The following is a 20,355-nucleotide window of genomic DNA, read 5'->3' on the forward strand; positions in this document are numbered from 1 at the left end:
ACATAAGTGTGTATAACAAATGACATGAACGGCTCGGCCAGGATGTAGCCCTAACCGGCATACCCTCCCGAAACCCACACGGTTCGGCCAGGATGTAGTCTTAACCGGCATACCCTCCCGAAACCCGTACCCATCTCAGTCAGGCTGTAGCCCTAACCGGCATACCCTTCCGAAACCTACACGATTCGGCCAGGATGTAGCCCTAACCCGCATACCCTCCCGTAACACACACGGTTTGGCCAGGATGTAGCCTCAACCGGCATACCCTCCCGAACCCGTACACATTTCGGCCAGGATGCAGCCTTAACCAGCATACCCTCCGGGCACACACCTAACGTTCGGCAAGAACCAAAACTCGCCTAAACAGCAAAACTCGTCTAAATCGAATTCGCCAAAGAATGACCGACTGATCGAAGTCCGTTACATTCACTTGATTGATTTTAATTAGAACAAGTCACTCACTTGATTTCATCTACCCACCGGTCACTTAGTCCTTTTTATTTAGTTAACTTTACCGCAATTTAAGGTTAATTATTCCAGCCCACTCGACTCGCAAAGGCTCGTTCGTCCAGAAAATGCAGAAACAATTGAAAGAAAAAACTTATATTAATTGAAAATAAGTGGGGGCCACCCCGGCCCCAGGGGTCCAAAATTAAAAGCTGACCGCCTAGTCTACAATATTCAAAACCTCATTAGAGGGATCAGCTTCAACTTCTTCACCAGGAGGGCCGGCCGCTGCAGGGACCAAACGACCATCCACAACTTCCATGTCTTGGTCAAATGGACCAGAAGGAGGTGGACCGCCGTAGAGCACCTCGGCCTGTCGAACGGCAAGATCGAAGCTCTGACCAATAAGCACCATGGTGTCCTCCATGGTCTTCAAAACTTCAGCCTCCGCCGCCCTCTTGGCCTCGCGCTCGGCCGCAGCTTCCTCTTCCATCAAGGTAGCCCGACGGTCGGCCGCCTCCAATGCCTTGCGAAGGAGAATAACCTCCGCGACTTTGTTGGCGTCGGCCTTCTCCAGCTCGGCCGCTTGCGCACACAACTTCTTTTCATAAGTCGTGTTGGCCTCCACAGCCTACTTTAGGTTGTGCCCGGCCTCCTGGAGAACGTGCTCGAGGCGCGATATGTCCTCGACCCGGCTTCTCCGAGCGTCGGCCCCCCGACGGGCCAAAAATAGACCCCGACAAATCATCTCGATGCTGCCGTCAAGAAGGTCGTCATCGGGGACCGACCGGATCTCCCACTCGATGTTGGAGGGCAGCTTGAAGCTCACAGCCCGTGAGAATGACGGGTCGTCTCCGACCAACGCAAGCGTTGATCCGCCCGAAGAGGCCAAGGGCACCGCCACCCCCGTAGGAATAGGACGGTTGAACTCGTCAGTAGGGGGAAGTTAGCCTAGCTGACCGCGCTAGAGGAGGAGTTGGCATCTGCCCCGCCGCCCGAACGGTTCGGGCGATATTGCCGCCCTCGCGGCCACGTTTCTTGGAAGGGCCCGCCCGAGCACCCTCTTCCGCCCGGGGCTTGGCACTGGTGGCCCCCCTCTTCTCGTTCAGCTTGTTCTTGAACGAGTGCAACATCCCAACAGCTTGGGGGATTTCTCTCTTCGCGATTTCTACAAACCAAACAAGAAATGGTCGGTCAGAGCAAAGCGCAAAATGTAATAAACTAAGTGCATGAAAAGAGCATACCCTCGAAAGCCTCCGCGCGATCGATCGCATTGTACAACGACATGAGCGGTCGGGCGGGGAGCTTCCTGGGGAGACTATCAAATAAAGCAAAAACGAGCCGCTCATGCTCGCTCGGATGTGCCGGCCTCGGCCAATCCGTTATCTTCGTCGGACTCCTCGACCAAAAAAGAGGGAAACGAGACTGGCCGACTTCCTCAAAAAAATAACGTGTTCCGGCCGGCTCCACGTACACTTTAAAGAACTTCTCTTTGAAGTTCTTATAAGAGGCTGTGAAGGGCTTGAACAACACGCTACCCGCCCGGCTGACCAGCGATTGCCAACTGGCAAGCTTGGCCGGGTACGACGAATAGAAGTGAAGAAAACAGGAGGGAAGAGGGCGCAACCCAAACGTCCGGCAAACAATGTGGAACGCTTGCATAGACGCCCACGAATTGGGATGAAGCTGAGTCGGAGCCACGTTGAGCTCCTTCAAAACCCCGGCCGTAAAGGCATCAAAGGGGAGAGACACATGCAGGTCCGCAAAAAGACAACCATACATGAAGAAAAAGGGAGGCTCGGTAGATGATCGCTCCCTGTACACACGATCCTCCAAAGAACAAGGACCGAACGCCAACAAGGATTCCTCAGCCGAAGCCTTCAAGACAGAAACCCCGTCCAGAAACTCAGCAACGGAGACATCGGTGTAAAAGGCAGACGACACCTCACACAACCGGGGATCAACCCAGGCCGGCCCCTCGAAGGGGGCCGATTGGTCCGACGCGTTACCAACGTCTTCTCTCACCAATGTCGGGGAATGGACACAATCCACGTCCCCGACCGGGGAAGCCTGACCGGACGAAGAAGAAGAAGAAGAAGAAGAAGACGAAGAAGAAGAAGACGAAGAAGACGAAGAAAACGACGAGCAAGCAGGGGGGGACTCGGAAAGAGCAGACATAACTAACCTTGAGACGGACGAAGAAGGCAACAGAGATCGGTCGGATTGATTCGAGGTGTCGGAGCTCAAACAAAGATAACGCGTGGAACTCTACTATTCCCAGCCCCTATTTATAGCCCGAGAGGACCTCGGAATCCCAAACGTCGCAAGAACCTCAACCATTGGATTCGTTTGATCCAACGGTTCGCATCGCTTCGCACCCAGAAAAACCCCTCATTAATGCGCGTCACGTCAATCGCTCAGGCGCCCCCAAACATCACTTCATTCATCATTACACAGTCCGCCCGAGACCCACTCTTCAGACTCTTCAGACTCTTCGGCTGTACCACCTCTCGAGCCTGGGAGGCAACTGTACCGGGATGACCGACCGGTTTATTGACCCGGTCAACCCATGCGTCAAGACCATACTTTAAGGTACGAGGTCGACCACGTGTCATACGTGGCCGACCGACATAAGGCGCTCTAGTCAAACCGTTGACCCAATTAGCAAAGGTCAACCCACGGTTAGGGAACGACTTAATCCAACCCTAATCGCTAAACAACCCCCTAATCCGGCCCAACAGCGAGGGCCCATCAAGGTAATATAAATATCACGCATTCCAAGGATTAAGGTACGTCATTATCTACAGTATTCTAACCAGCCGAATACGATACCCCACTTACTTGAGCGTTGGAGTGCCATTTGCAGGTACCCCACTCGCTTGAGGAGTCATTCAGCGTGAAGGACCGAAGGAGGAAGTGAAGCACGACCGACCGAGTGACATCCAAAGACAATAGTTCTCCCAATCCCCAACCTAGTTCGAGAACACTTTCTTTATTGTATTTTCACTCATGTTTGCTTATACTTCAGAACTTAGTTTGATTCTTTGTTTTGCAATTGTGTTTTACGTACATAAATTGATATGATTGAGACATTCTTTGTTAACCCTCATGATAATCCACTTGTTACCCTTTTGATCCTCATTAGTAGAAAATACGCAATTTACTACTCCCTATAAAGTGTTCTTAAAGAATAGCCGTAATAAGAGAGGCGATGACAATTTTCATAATTTTTTTCAAATTTCAGTGTTTTTAACAACGGTTCAGGCAAGAACTGTCGTTAATTGTGGAATAGTGTGGAAATAAAGACGGTTTTGTACAGAATCATCGTTGATTAGTTGTTCAAGAAAAAAAAAAAATAAAGCCCGCGTGCACACCTTTCTCTTTCCCTCACTCATTTTCACTCTCTCATTTTCGCACAACATTCTCTCCTCACTCATTTGCACTCACACTCCTCACCCACAGTCACCCTTAGCTGCGACACCTCCTCCCACCGCGCTGCCACGAGCAGTCTCCGCTCCTCCAGACCACAGCTTCTGCTGCGATCACGAGCTCTGTCGCAGGTCCCACCGCGACCACGAGCTCCGTTCCAGCTCCCGCAACGACCCTTCCTTGCTCCGTTAGTCTCCTCCGCCACACCAGCCACCATGGCCAATACGAAGCAGATTCGTTCAACTTCCACATTCGCCACCAGCCTCCTTCGCGTGCCGCACCAACCAACTTCTTCCACCACACCAGCCACCGTGCTTCTAAAATAGAAAATTCATGTTTGTTCATACCTTAGAAGATAAAATAGATTTGAAATTATTTTGGGAATAGGTTCTTGAATATGTGTGCGGGGTGTACTTCATTTTTCTTACCTTAGCTCCTCATATATCAACTCATTACTAAAGAATAATAGAAAAAGAAAGAAATAAAATAACAAAAATAAAAGAAAATAACAAAAGCGTAGACTGTCTTCTCCATGAAAAAACAATAAAAGAATATGTCTTGAAATAAAAAAGAGAAGTTGAATTGTAAAATTGCTTACACTTATTTTTTGGATTTATTTTCTTTGTTTTTCTATGGTTTTAAGTCTCTTTTTCCCATTTTACCTACCTTTATCTTGATCCCATTACATCCCTTATGAACTCATTTTGATATCTCATTGCATGTTTTTCAATTGTTGTAAATAGTGGAGTCATGCTAATATGGTAGTGTTTGCTTAGTGTAAATACCAACCTAAACACTTGAGAGTTGGAGAGTGTCTAGTGAAAGTTTTGTCATTTTTTATTCACTCTTTGATTTTAGTTACCTGTTTGTGTTAAAATATAGGAATTTCCATTCATATTTTTCTTGATTCTTTGAATTCTTGAAATTATATCATAATTGTTATTATGCGTTCTTAGAATATGTTGTAATTTTCTTTTTTTTTGTTTGCACTTATTACGAAGTGGACTTTAAGTCTAACTCAACCCCATAAAATCGTCTCATGAGGTTGAGGTTTGCACCCACTTATATACAATGAAAGACTCTAATCTCTAGTCGATGTGGGATCTCCAACACCCCCCCCCTCACGTCGAGACTGCCAACTCGTGCGTGAGACTATATATTATGGGTGGTCCGATAGCGGCTCGATAGCGGGTGGCTGGATAAGTCCAACAAATACTCGCTAGGATAGGCTCAAAATGGTTTTGATACCATATTACGAAGTGGACTTTAAACTTAATTCAACCCAATAAAACTGGCTCATGAGGTTGAGGTTTGCACCTACTTATATACAATGAAAGACTCTAATCTCTAGTCGATGTGGGATCTCCAACAACACTGTATTCCTTTGATCGATTGTTAGTCTATAGAGTGTTTTGTCCAAGAGTGCAAAAGGACAAGTGTGAGGGTATTTGATGAGCATAATTTTACTCACTTGTAACATTTAATCATATTTTTCTTTGATTAAAATCATGAGTATTAGGGTTTGAGAGTGTGAGTTTCAAAGAGAGGGGAAAGCGGAGTGAAAGAGAAAAATGAAAACTTTAAAAAGCATTATTATGTGACATGTTTTCATTGGTCCACGTGTTGTGTGTTGATTGGTGCACATTTTGCTAATTTGGATATTAAACATTTGAATTTTTTTGAAAAAAAAAACTTGTATTATTTATAGATATAGATTTTTATCTATAATTCTATTTGGTCTGAAAAGTCATCAAATCTTAATTTTTTATATGATTCAAATGAGATTTGTTTGAGTACATAAGATAAATAATGAATGCTTGGAGAAGAGAGTGATATATAGGTGGAATGTTTGACTCTGCTATGAAATTTGTACTTTAATCTTGTATTTATTTAAATATTATATAGTATAAATATATTCATTGTCTAAAAAATAAATATTTATTTTATGAGTTTTTTTCTTATCTACAAATATATTAAAAATAAAATGTTCGGTGCAATACATTTATTGGAGCGAGAGAAAACTTTCTAAAAACCCTGTTACAAATTATATGAAGTTTTGGTATTTTTAATTTATCTCATAACGCAAGGTTAATTTTTTAAGTTGTTTTCACTAAATAATTGTTTTTAAAACCATTTTAGTATAATTAAACGAATGCATAAAATAAGTACGACGTACTTACAGAGAATATGTTATTTTAGTACAAATGTATTAAAAATTATACATACCTATGAGAGAGAGCTTTTTTTTTTCTTATCAGCAAATATTATAATTCACTTTAGGATAATAATAATGATACAAGACGTTTATTATTTCATAAATTTATTTTTATTTAAACTTGTATCATTATTGATGTTCATAGAAAGGCAAACATGATGCATCCATAATTACCGAATCTGGAAATGATTAAGTGCAGGCAGGAAGAGGAGAACCACACAAGCACTTGTTGTTGGCATAAGCAGAAACGTCAAATCTTTGCAAGTTCCCACCTTGAGGAATCTCACCGCACAGATTGTTGAAGCTCACATTTAAACTGTGCAGAAACTTTAGCTGCGTCAGTCCCTGCGGTAGCGTCCCATAGATACGGTTGTTCCTCAGATCCAACCCGTTCAAGTTCTTTGACAACCCCACTTTCCCCAAATCAAAGGCAAGAGAGTTCTTCGCCAGATGTATCTTCTGCGTGTTCTTATCTGATCCGAACAACACCGACGCGTCACCCTCCAGCATGTTTCGAGACAAGTCAACGAACGCCAGGTTCAGATTCGCAAACGTCGGCGGAATCTTCCCGGTGAGGCGGTTGCGGGAGATGGTCATCGACGTGAACAGCTTCGAAAATGAGCCGTAGGAGTCGGGGATGGCGCCGGAGATTCGGTTGCCGTCGAATGTGATTCCGACGAGGTTGGGGAGAGAAGAGATGGAGGGAGGTAGGGTGCCGGAGAGGGCGTTGTAGGAGAAGTCGAGGGTGACGAGGGTTTTGATCTGTGACAAGAAATCGGGTATTGCGCCGGAGACATTGGTGTGGGTGATATAGAGATAGTGGAGTTGGGTGAGTTTAGCGATGGCGGGGGGGATTGGACCGACGAGGTTATTGATGCCACCAATGTATAGAAAATTGAGGTAGGGGAGGTTGGCGAGGGAGGAAGGGATAGGGTAGGGTTTTGGGAGGTTAAGGCCGGAGAGGTCGAGGTTGTTGACGCGATATGTTTGGGTGTCGGTGTCGCATAAAACACCTAGCCAGGTTCTGTTGCAACAGTCGGTGGTTGGAAGCCATGAGGAGAGAGTGGTTGGGTTGCCAAGGTCTTTCTTGATTTGGAGAAGGGCTTGCTTGTCTTGTGGGTTGCATAGCTCTGAGTGTGCAGTGCTCAAAGATACAAGAATGACCAAAATTATGCTTAAGCTTGAGGACATGGTTGCTGGGATATTGAATTGAGTGATAAAAATGGATGATAATGTGAGATGTTATATCCTTCAAGCTGCTATATTTGACTTATAGGAGTCAATAAAGCCAGTGCAAGTGTTCAGGAAGGTCACGCTCACGCATGTACGCACCATTGGATTGAGGTTTTTTTCTTTAAATTGATAGGTTGAAAACTCCTTGTATACAAAATCTATTTGTATACAAAAGCTTTTTATACCGATGGATTTAAAAATAAATATATATAATAAAATGTGAATTTTAATTAAATAATATAAAAAATATTAAAATAATTGGAAGTTGGGGGTGGTTATATGATTTTATAAATTTTTTTATTTATCCAATTACTTTTTTTTCCTAATATAACAATTTTCGTCACCCTAAACAAGGAAGGACCAATCTTGATATATAAAGTGTCGGCATAATTAACCAAATAGAAAGTACATATTTATTTTTCAAAATCCTTTTTAATAAATTAATAAAAGCAAACAATTATTTTTAAAATTAAGTTAATGTTAACTAAGTTTAACTCTTATGTTTCTAACTTAGACATATTTTGTAGTTAATTCGAAGAAGTAAAGTGAAATTAATAGCGTTTGAAAATATAATGAATTCAAAACATAATATAGATGAAAACTAAGAAATAGAAATATTTATGTATATTCAATGTATTTAATTAATATTCATTTCATCTTGTTAATTTTAATTCTAAATGTCAACAGATTGACTTATTGAATGCGTCATTGTGAGCGTCAATGATAACATCTCCAATGTTAGGTCTGAGATGACACAATAAGTAATGATAGAAACTGAAATGAATGCAGCGTGCATCAGGCAAGGTGAAATTTGGTTGAAATGCCGTTTAGGTGTAAATACCAACGTAAACGAGTTGGGGAGAGAGTTTGTCATTTTTTATTTCCTCTTTGATTTTACTTACTTGTGTTAAAATATAGAAATTTCGACTCACAATTTTTTTATTCTTTTGATTTTTTGAAATTATATCATAATTTTTATTAAGCGTTCTTAGTATCAGCTGTAATTTTATTTTTCTGTCGTTTGCATTGTATTTTTTATCCATGGTTAGTTTATAAAGTGTTTTGTCCAAGAGTGCAAAATGATAAGTGTGAGAATATTTGATGAGCATAATTTTACTCTCTCTTGTAACATTTAATCATATTTGTCTTGGATTAAAATCATGTATAAATTCATTGTTTTAAATAGGATTCATGTAACTAGATTTATTTGGATTTTAACTATTATTTATCCCACTCATGTGTTTTAGTTAGAGTAAACATTTTGGTAGACGATTTGAAGGAAATGTTTGCCGCTAGGAGTGGGTCTAATCAAGCGAAAGTTCAAGTTGTTTATCTAAATCAAAACAAGAAATGAAATTTGAGTAGAAGAATTAGAGAATAAAATCTATAATATTTTAAAAACAAATTTGGAAGCAACTCTTCTGCAAAAATATGAAGAAACTGAGTTTGAGATAAAATTGGAAACAAAATCCAAGAATTCTGATGAGTTGAAAATTGAGAAACTTTTAACAATATATGAACCGAAAAATTATTTCAATATCCTTGGAGATACCTATAAAAAGATGCAAGCTTCAATGAGATATCATCCGTTTGAGAAACAAAGCATTAGTGTTTTATTAGTTTTTTATTTTCTTATTTGTAATCTTTTCGTTTCACCTCCGCATGGAAGATTAAACTCCTTTGGATTGATTCTTTTGTGATTTGCAAAAAAATCTAAGGTTTTTTTTAATAAAGTTTTATTCTTAAATTCTCTGTAGCGATTTGTGTTAAAAAATATGATATTTTTGAATTTTGGTTTTGTTAAGAAATTGTTTTAAATGCTTCTTAAGAGTTCAAATTTTTTTCTTTAATTGAATTTCTTGGTTAGTTTTCTAAATTATAATCAATCTCTTGTTTGCTTAATTCAAGAGGTAGAAGATAAACATTTCACGAGTAAATACTTGGAGACGAGTGAGATACTGAACAACTTAGTAAACATTTGTTCTATTGATAAGATTATATTAAATTTGATTAACGCTTATTTGATTAAGTTCGACATTTGTCTGAGAATTGAAAGAACTAAAATCTTAAGATAATCAATAATGAATTCACAAATGAATGATCTTGAGAGTTAACCTACCTTCTTTACTGTTTTAAAATCATATATTGATTGACTTCATATATAATGATCTCAACCTTCTTCTATCTTTACTATTATTTCTAAGCTTTATTGATTGCAAAATAAGTTTTGAATATTGATTGACTGGATTTACTATTAGATTCGTTGAGAGATGATTTGGGATCATCTGACCTCATTCATACTATCATCTCTTTAGTGTTAGACCATCTAACACTATGTAAGATAGTCTACATTAAAATCATTTTATTTTTATTATGAAAATGACAACAATCAAATATACAAGATATTGTCGGATTTATTTATTTAAATCAAATATTGTGGTTGTTAGTATATTTTTGGAAAGATAAAACATTGGTGGAGACTCAAAGTAGTTACAAGTTGTAAATAATAAGATCTAAGAGTGAAAAGAAATACACAAATGATGTTTTTGATAAATTTTGGAAAGAAGTTGAAACCAAACATTAACTTACGATGATTTTCAGTCTACAACAAAATGGTGAGAGAAAAAAAAAATAGAAGTATCATGAAAGGTGTATGCTATATGAGAAAGATTTGTGAAACAAGTTATGGAGCATTATTGTACTTTTGTTGTTGAATTGGTTGTCAATCAGGTTCGAAAAAAAACTTCATTTGAAGTTGGGTATAGATTAAATTTACAAAATTTGTTATGTTTATTTATGTTATGTTTCAAAGGTTAAAAGGGAAAAACTTGACAAGAAGATTGAACCTAAAGTTTTAATTGGACACGACAACACTTTCAAAGCTTAGAAAAATTTTCAACCATAAAATGAAAAATTCTAGTGAAAAAAATGTAAAATTCATGAAAAATTAACAATGAAGTTGGGAGAAACCCATAAGCAAGCAATTTTCAAAAAACCCACATAATTTGAATAAAGTAAGAAAGATGACAAGTGGATAAATGCTCTAAAGGAAGAGCTAAAGATGATTGAAAAAAAAAATATCACATGAAAACTAGTGCAGATACCTTATAATAGAAGAAACTTATAGGAGTTAAATGAGTCATAGAACAAACTTAATTTACACAATTCTATAAATAAATACAAGGATGCAAAAAGATATCCTGTGTATTTTTAAAAAGTATTTACTCCATTAGGTTCGACAGATTTTTTTTATTTCTCATTTCTCTAGTAAGGATGATCTTCTTTCTTTTATTAAGAGTGACGGTAGTCCTTTGGTTAAATTGATTAAGCTTGTTCTGACAATCTTTTCTATATGGATGATATGGCATATGAGAAATTATGCTAGATTTCAGGATAAGATTGAGGTTTCTAAGGCTATTTTGATAATTAAAGATTTAACTTGTCTAGTGGGAAATTCGTCTAAAGCTTCAATGAAGAATGATATGTTGGATTTCAACGTGATTAAGTTTTTTGGTATTAAGACTCATAGTGGGAAAGTTTTTCGTCCTCTTCCTGTTAGATGTAAATTTTCTTCATCAGGCAGGGTTAAAATTAACACTGATGAGGCTGCTAGGGGGTATCCTGGTCTTCTTACTTGTGGAGGTATTTTTCGTGGGAGTATGGGAGAATTTATTGGTGCTTTTTCAACGTTTCTTGAAGTTCAGACTACTTTGGTTGTTGAGTTTTATGGAATTATACATGCTATGAAGGAAGCTCAAAAGATGAGACTTACTAATGTTTGGCTTGAATGTGATTCTGCCTTGGTTTGTGCTGTGTTTACTATTAGGACTAATGTTCCGTGGATGCTTCGTAATCGATGAAATACTTGTCTTAATTTCTGTGAGACAATCAAGTTTAGGGTTACTCATATTTTTCGTGAGGGGAATGCATGTGCTTATAAGTTGACTAATTTAGGGTTCATTCATAGAGAATCATTTCATTGGTATAATAGACTTTCATCTAGTCTGTTCTCAAAATTCTTTATGAATAGGTATAGTCTACCTATGTATCGTTTTTGTTAACATGTGGGTTTTGGTCTAGTCCCCCCATATTTTTGTATTTTCTTTTTTTTTTCTTTTTTTTAATAATTTTTTTTCCCTGTAATGGCAGATGATTGTTGTTACTTAAGGTGTCAGCCTAGCTGAGATGTCAAGTTGCATAGTGATGCCTAACATACAAACTTTTATATAAAAAAAAAGTTTTACTCCAATTTAACGTTTTGATATAATTACAATGTTGAATACCTTACTCTCATATGAAGGATATAAAATTTATCATTTATATGTAAAAAAACTTGAGGAAGAAATTTATGTAGAGATATTTAAAGAGTTTCAAAATGACAGGAGAGGGGAGGATGTTTACTAGTTGAAAAGGAACTTATATAGTATAAAATAGACTCCAAGAACCTAGTAAAACAAGATAAAAAAAAGGATAAATAGTTATCATTTAAATCTTGGATTTGTCAAAAATCCAAGTAAAGACGTTGACATAATATATTAGATTTCTATGTTATTTTTTAAAATAAAAATAATCTTTACTGTACTAATCAGATAAATTTATTTTAACCATATTAGTTTAGTGATCGATACTTTTCCTTTTTTTTAATCATATTATATTCATACTTACAATTCTCAATCAATAATAATAATAAAAAAACAATTTCGTCTATAATATTTTTTTAAATATATTTTTATTATAAAAACTTTCATTTAGACATTATTATGCAACCTGTCAAGTAAAAATATTTAAAAAAACATAGTTTTACTCTTTTTATAATATTTTTTTTCTAAGTTAAGAAATACCAGTAAAAAAATATAACAAGTTTATGAAATTAACCTTATTATTAATTTATTCATAATTTTTTGTAGTCTTTCATTAATATTATTAAAATAGGTTATGAACAAAAAAGTATAATTAATATTTTATTTAAAACTAGAATCATACTTATTTTAAGATGTTATGTGGAGGACCATGACTCAATAGATCAATAAGCAATGTAAATATGATTGAAGAAAATATAATAGAAGGAAAAAAGAAACTTCAATAATAGATCAAAGTACAAAAGAAAAGAATAAAGAAATATATTATAAGGGAGATTCCCAAAGAATGCTAGGAAGATTAGAAAAAGTAATAGAGAAATTAGTTTTATAATTATATAATATTTCTTGATTCTCTTAAAGTATTTTACAATAGACATTTGAGATGCTCACACATAAAGAGTTTCACATACATAACTCATAGTTTTAAGAATGTCTCTAACGAATTTGTTTTCTCTCTTCCTTAAATCAAGAAACAACCCATGTGCTTAAAGGCGTGATTAAGAGTGTTAACCATATGATTTATAAGTAAACTTAGGATTCTAAAACACATGATAACAGAGTCACTCTCTTTTCTAAAATCACTTTTGAAAATTGAATATGAAATTTTTCTTGTATGTTCAACTTTAAGAGTCTTATAAGAGTTTTATACTCTTAACTTCATTTTTATCTTGAAGAACTTCTAAACACTGATGAACTTTTTGCACTTATACGTTGAAATTCATGACAAAGAAAACATGTTCTTATGCATTGGTGAGTCTCAATTCATTTTCTATTTCATTTTACAACTTATTCTTATTATCCTTTCATGTTTATAACATATTGCAAGCTTTAACCATGGAAACCAGTACTTCCGGCATTGTTATCTTGTTTTCGCATGGTCTCACATTCCTTAAATTTTTCAAGAACTTTACAACCTTCTAAGATTTCCATTATTAATGCTACTAAAATTAGTCATATGTAATGATGATGAAAGAAGCAATCTGTAATTCCGAAATGATGATGCAATGGCTCTAATTAGTACGGTACAATAATTAATATGGAAGTAAAGGAGTCAAGTTCACACTCAAGGAGCCAATAACAATGAAATGACCAATGAAAGGTGCTACAAGAAAGAAGAGTTAGCCAATTCATTTATTCAAAACTTATGACATAATAGTTGGCGCAATTTAATAGTATTTGTTGGGTTCCTATACCTAGAACAAATTTATTATGGTTGGTTTGTAATCTAATGTTTGTTGGATCCGGGTGATAGGAAACTTGTTTTGGGTATTTTTTTATAAGGTTGAACATCCCTAAAATGTCTCATTTTATTTTATTCATTCTTTACTGATAAAAAAAAAACAAATATTGTTTGAGATAGAAATGAAGTAACATCGAGAATGACTTCAAGTTTTTTCCAAAATTCTAATATGTACTGTACTAATCCTTACCCGAGCACAACACGAGGCATAATCAATATAAGCAAAATAATGAGGAATAAAAAACACATTAAATCACTACAAGAAAAGTTTGATTTAGCTTCCAAATTTTTGCGTGGGCCATTTGCGGACGCTACTCTCATCGGCCAAAATGAGTAAAAGTCCACGCAAGATTTACATTAGACGCAAAACGGACGCATATATTGATTTAATTTTTTTTTTTAATTTTTTTTTGCGTTGGCCGCGGCCACGCATAGGCGTCGGTTTTGCGTCGACCGCGGCCCACGCATATGCGCCCGTTTTGCGTTGCCCACAGAACCCACGCATATGCGTCCGCTATAGCCCACGCATGTTTAGAATTTTAAAATTTAAATATTTTTAATGTATAATAAATATTTTAATATTTAATTCTTTATTATATTTATTTTAGAATTATTTCTTTACTGTTATAATAAATTATTTAATTTATCACTTTTAAATATAAATTAATTAAATTAGATTTATTAAATTAAATAAGCGTTTGATTTAAAATTAATTGAGTAAAATAAAATATATATTTAAATGTTATATAAAATATTTGTTTATTTTAAATATTATTTATTTTAAATTTATTTTATTTATATATTGTCATAACTATTTTATTTTTGAAATTATGATATAAATTAGTTAAATTAAATTTATTAAATTGATGATAATAATATTAAATTTATTAAATATTATATTAATACTAATAATATTAATAATATGTATAATAATATTAATAATATTAATAATAATATTAATAATAATGTTACTTATAATGTTAATAATAATGTTAATAATAATGTTAATTATAATGTTAATTATAATATTAATTATAATTTTAATTATAATATTAATTATAATGTTAATAATAATATTAATAATAATGTTAATAATAATATTAATAATCTATACCTATATATAAAGGAGATTCCCCTCTTAACTACCATATTATTTTATTTAAATTTTATTTTTATCTTTATATCTTATCTTATTTGTTATTTTGTGAAGAGTTTAAATTTTATATCTCAAAGAGTTTAAATTTAAAACTAAATATTTGTAAAGTGAGATTTGTTCAGGAGCATTGTCCAATTGCATCTTTTTCTTCTGTTCATCTTCACTTTTATCACATCAAACTTTCTCCATATCATTTTCACTTTTATCCCATCAAACTTTCTATTTTCATATTCAAATTACTAGAAGAAGTCGCACTTCCGTTCCAGAACCACGAAACCATTCCGTAAGTATGGTTTTCAAATATAAAGTAGAAGATGAAAATGCAATGTCTGATTTTACTTTTATTTTTTATTCATTTATGCATGTCTTTGGCATTGTATGATGACAATATTGTAATTATTGTGCTCACACAAAACACAAACAAATAGAACTATTAAAGAAAAACAAACAAATAAAAATCGTAGGATTTTGTTCATTGAATAAAAAATTGAAAGATAAAAAAAAACGTACCCGATAAAACTACGTATGTGGAAGTGAAAAGGGTTAGTATATGAGAAAGGAAGGATTAGGAAGAAAAGGGGATGCGCATTAGAAAGTTTCGGGAGATGGATATGTTGATTTTGGCTTAATCCCAAGTCCCACATCGGTGAGTTCATTGTTTGGGAGGAGGTTTGAGGGTTATAAATTAAACTCTTCTCCTTCACTGTTAAATATCCAAATTTGTAATATCTTCTCTCATAATAATAAAAGTGAGTTGTTTTTGCTGTGCTCAGAGATTAGGCTAAACAGGCCGAACTCCGTTAACAATTTTCGGGTGTGTTTTTTCCTCTTTATCTCTTTTATTATTCCGCTTTATTTATTCAATATTATTTGTCGGGTAGCTCTGTTAGGGTTTTGTTTTAGTGGGAAAATTACCCGTTTTTTCCAACAAGTGGTATCAAGAGCCGAAGGTTCGCCTTGGGTTGTTTGAAATTATTTGTAATATTGAATATTATATTTTGAGTTTGTAATGGCAAATCAAGAAGAAGAAGCGAAGAATGTATCCAGAGTGTCAGGCTCCTCGTCATCATGGTCGAGGTTCCCAGTGTCCACTTTGAAATTGGCGGTGGAAATATTTGATGGCACTGGACATTTTAGCATGTGGCAAGGAGAGGTCTTGGACTCTCTTTTTCAGCAGGGTCTTGATTTTGCTATTGAAGGAGAGAAACCAAAAGAGGTAGAGGAGAAAGACTGGAGTATCATCAACCGGTTAGCATGCGGAACTATTCGATCCTACCTGTCCAGAGAGCAGAAGTACGCTGTAAAAAACGAGACTTCTGCACACAAACTGTGGAAGGCATTGGAGGACAAGTTTCTGAAGAAGAGTGGTCAGAACAAGCTCTTGATGAAAAAAAGGTTGTTCCAATTTGACTACCAACAAGGTACTACTATGAATGCACACATCACTATGTTTAATCAATTAGTAGCATACCTGTTGAATTTAGATGTGAAGTTTGAGGATGAGGATTTGGCTTTGATGTTGTTATCATCTCTTTCTGATGAATTTGAACATTTGGAGACTACGCTCCTTCACGGGAAGGAGAATGTGTCATTAGATGCTGTTTGTTCTGCTTTATATAGTCATGAATTAAGAAAGCAGGATAAGATGAGAACCAAATCAACGACATCAGAAGAAGCATTGGTGATAAGAGGTCGTCAGCAAAGCCAAACAAAGGAGAGAAGAGGGATGTCTAAGTCTAAAGGTTGAGTCGTTGCCAAAGATGAGTGTGCTTTCTGTCATGAGAAAGGACACTGGAAGAAAGACTGTCCAAAACTGCAGAAGGAAGAGAAGGTTCCGCAAGATGTAAATGTTGCAGAATGCAAAAGTGATGTGGAATCAGATATCTCTTTAATTGTCTCGCTTTCAGCATCATCGTATCCAGATGAGTGGATATTGGATTCAGGTTGTACTTATCATATGTGTCCCGTTCGAGATTGGTTCTTTGAATTTCAAGAACTCGATGGCGGAGTTGTTTACATGGGTAATGATAATCCATGTAAGACAGTCGGAATAGGTTCAATCAAGCTGCGGAATCATGATGGATCCACCAGAATTTTGCGGGATGTACGGTACGTGCCAAAGTTGAAGAAGAATCTCATCTCATTGGGGGCTTTAGAATCTAAAGGCCTAGTCGTGACAATGTGAGATGGAATTCTTAAAGCAACTTTAGGAGCACTAGTGATGTTGAAAGGCGTGATGAAGAACAATTTGTATTACTATCAAGGTAGTACAGTGGTGGGGACAGTAGCGACAGCAACTTCTAGCTCTAAGAAGGATGCTGAGGCAGCGAAGTTGTGGCATATGAGGTTGGGACATGCTGGAGAAAAATCCTTGCAAATTCTTACCAAGCAGGGATTGTTGAAAGGTACGAAGGCTTGCAAACTTGAATTTTGTGAGCATTGTGTTCTGGGAAAACAACGAAGAGTGAAGTTTGGCACTGCAATTCACAATACCAAGGGTATTCTGGATTATGTGCATTCAGATGTGTGGGGACCTGCCAAGACTCCGTCAATCGGAGGTAGACATTATTTTGTCACTTTTGTGGATGATTTTTCCAGGAGAGTTTGGGTGTTTACTATGAAGAACAAAAATGATGTGTTTGAAATTTTCCTTAAGTGGAAAGCTGAAGTTGAAAACCAGACAGGAAGGAAGATTAAGGTTCTCCAAATAGACAATGGAGGAGAATACAAGAGTGATCTGTTCCTGAATGTATGCCAAGATTGTGGCATAGTTCGGCACTTCACTGTTAGAAAAACACCACAACAGAATGGGGTGTCAGAGCGTATGAACAAGACACTTGTGGAGAAAGTTTGTTGTATGTTGTCTAATGCTGAGTTAGGCAGAGAGTTTTGGGCTGAGGCTGTGACATACGCTCAACATCTCGTCAATCGTTTGTCATCATCTGCTATAGATGGCAAAACCCTGTTAGAGGTATGGTCTGGAAAACCTGCAACTGATTATGATTCTTTGCATGTTTTTGGTTCTATTGCATATTATCATGTGATTGAATCAAAGTTAGATCCACGGGCAAAGAAGGCTCTTTTCATGGGCTTTAGTCCTGGAGTGAAGGGATACCGTTTGTGGTGTCTAGAGAAAAAGAAGACGATTATCAGGAGGGATGTTACCTTTCATGAATCTGCCATGTTAAAGAAGGTAAATCCAGAAGGAGCTGATAGTACTCCACAACAGGTGGAGTGTGTCCGGAAGCAGGTGGAGTTTGAGCCGACAGTGGTGATCCCAACACGAAATACCACAAGTGACTCTCCTATGGCAGAAGAAGAGTCAGATGAGGAAGAGGTTCCTACCCAAGAATCTCAACAACAATCAACGCCAATTGCAGTTAGAAGACAGAGACGAGATATTCAGAAGCCTGCTCGTTTCATGGATATGGTTGCCTATGCACTTCCAGTTGTTGATGACATTCCATCCACTTACCCAGAAGTCATTCTGAGTTCAGAGAGTGGTAATTGGGCAGGTGCGATGGAAGAGGAGATGCAGTCTTTGAAGAAGAACAAGACGTGGAAGTTGACACAATTACCAAAAGGTAAGAAGGCAATTGGGTGCAAATGGGTATTTGCAAAGAAAGAAGAATTTTCTAATAAAGATGTTCGCTACAAGGCAAGGTGGTTACAAGAGCCAAGTTTGAACATTGTTTAGACTTGGTTAATATTTTGCACATTTGAAGTTGGCGCCCGGAGGCGCAAATCTGAAGCACTGCAAAGTTTGTTTTGTTATGTTTTGAGAAGATTTGTATTAGGTGGAACTTGAAATTAAGCCAAGGTGGAGATTTGTTGATTTTGGCTTAATCCCAAGTCCCACATCGGTGAGTTCATTGTTTGGGAGGAGGTTTGAGGGTTATAAATTAAACTCTCCTCCTTCACTGTTAAATATCCCAATTTGTAATATCTTCTCTCATAATAATAAAAGTGAGTTGTTTTTGCTGTGCTCGGAGATTAGGCTAAATAGGCCGAACTCCGTTAACAATTTTTTTTCCTCTTTATCTCTTTTATTATTCCGCTTTATTTATTCAATATTATTTGTCGGGTAGCTCTGTTAGGGTTTTGTTTTAGTGGAAAAATTACCCGTTTTTTCCCAACAGGATATACTGAACACTGAAAAACTCCATTGTTATTCTTCTTATTTGAATACAAAATGTTAGTTTTCGTTTCTCTCTTTCCATTTTCTCTGTTTCTGTTTATTTTATTTTATCTAATTATGCTTTTAATTCTGATTTTATTCAAGTCTTTGATAGAAAGATATTTTAATTTTTTTGTCCTCTAGATAAAAAATTTTTAAAAAAATATTATGATATTTTATATATTTATTTTCACATTTTCAAAATATTTTCAAAAGATATTTTTTATATACGCTTTTTTTTCATCTATACTAAAATTTAAAATTGTGAAATTTGAAAATTGAATTTTTGAAATTTAAAATTTGATATTTGAAATTTGAAATATAAAATTTTAAATTTTAAATTCAGAATTTTAAATTTTAAATTTAAATTTTAAAATTTAAATAAAATGAAATACTATTAATATAAAGATAAAATCAAAAAATAAAAAAAAAAGTTATAAAATCAATCCTGATTCAAAAAATTGTTTTATCTCTCAACTCCTCCATCAACTACTCTTAATTATTTTATTTAAATTTTAAAAAATGTTTCATAATTATTTATTAACTGTATTTTTTAATTATTTTGTTTAAATTCGAAAAAGTTATTTTGTAACTACCCTATCAATTAGTTTATTTGAATTCAAAAAAATTGTTATGTAACTACTCTATCAATTATTTTTTATAAATATTTTATTAAAATCTTAAGAAACTAATAACTACTCTATTAACTAAAAAAAAAACAAAATAAAATATTGATATGAGAGTAAATTAGGAAAAAAAATTACATATACTTAAAAACATTTAAGGAGAAAAATTTCTTTATATATCTATATCTTCTATATATAAATGGGACTCTTTAACTTTCAATTTTTTTTTCTATTTTATTCTTATATTAATATTTATTTTATTTCATTAATATTTACATTGCGTCATTTCTTTTTTTTTTAAACTTTTTAAATTTTTAAATTTTAAATTTTCAAAATTTTCAAACCCTAAAATCTTTTTTAAACACTTCAAAAATTTTAAATGTTTAAAATTCTTAAATTTTTAAATTTTAAAAAAAATTAAATTTTAAAAACTTTTAAATTTTAAATTTTCAAAAATTTTAAAATTTTTGAACCTAAAGCTTTTTCCGAAACACTTCAAATTTTAAATTTTCAAAATTTTAAATTTTAAATTTTCAAAAATTTTGAAATTTGAAAATTTCTTTAAAGTTTCAAATTTTGAAATTTCAAAATTTTCAAATGTTTTTAAATTTAAAACTAAATAATTGAAGGGTTTATAAACCAATCAAACCTTTTTTTTTTTCTATTTTCATATTCAAAATATCATAAGTCGTTTCATTTCAAGAACTACGAAATCAAATTAACCATGTTTTTCAATGGCTTCTACAGTGTTGGCGCTCGCAAATTCGTAAGTATGTGTATAATTATTGTTTTTTGTTTCTTATAATAATTGCTAAATCCATTCCATTAACAACGATTCTCCATTTTTTGTTTCATCGAAACTCTCTCAAATTGATCTTTTGGTCTCATTATCTTTTCTCTCTATTCTTTGTATCTTTCTTCTTCCTTAATCTCTTTTAATTTTATTATATATATGCGATTTGCAATTGGAAGA

At 34.9% G+C, this 20,355-nt stretch overlaps 1 protein-coding gene across 1 annotated transcript; it reads right to left on the reverse strand.

Annotated features, from left to right (window-relative positions):
- Positions 1–6,052: 6,052 nt before the first annotated feature.
- Positions 6,053–7,504, reverse strand: LOC137811782 (polygalacturonase inhibitor 2). The gene has a single exon (XM_068613613.2). The coding sequence runs from the start codon at positions 7,280–7,282 to the stop codon at positions 6,281–6,283; it is 1,002 nt and encodes a 333-aa protein (XP_068469714.1). The 5' UTR covers positions 7,283–7,504; the 3' UTR covers positions 6,053–6,280.
- Positions 7,505–20,355: the final 12,851 nt, after the last annotated feature.

This window comes from Phaseolus vulgaris, chromosome 2, assembly GCF_051622355.1.
Source record: "Phaseolus vulgaris cultivar YP4 chromosome 2, ASM5162235v1, whole genome shotgun sequence".
In the NCBI taxonomy this organism is placed as follows: domain Eukaryota; kingdom Viridiplantae; phylum Streptophyta; class Magnoliopsida; order Fabales; family Fabaceae; genus Phaseolus; species Phaseolus vulgaris.

Bases quoted from the DNA above. Each gene is read 5' to 3' on its own strand.
- LOC137811782 (XM_068613613.2), bottom strand. From the start codon at position 7,282: ATGTCCTCAAGCTTAAGCATAATTTTGGTCATTCTTGTATCTTTGAGC.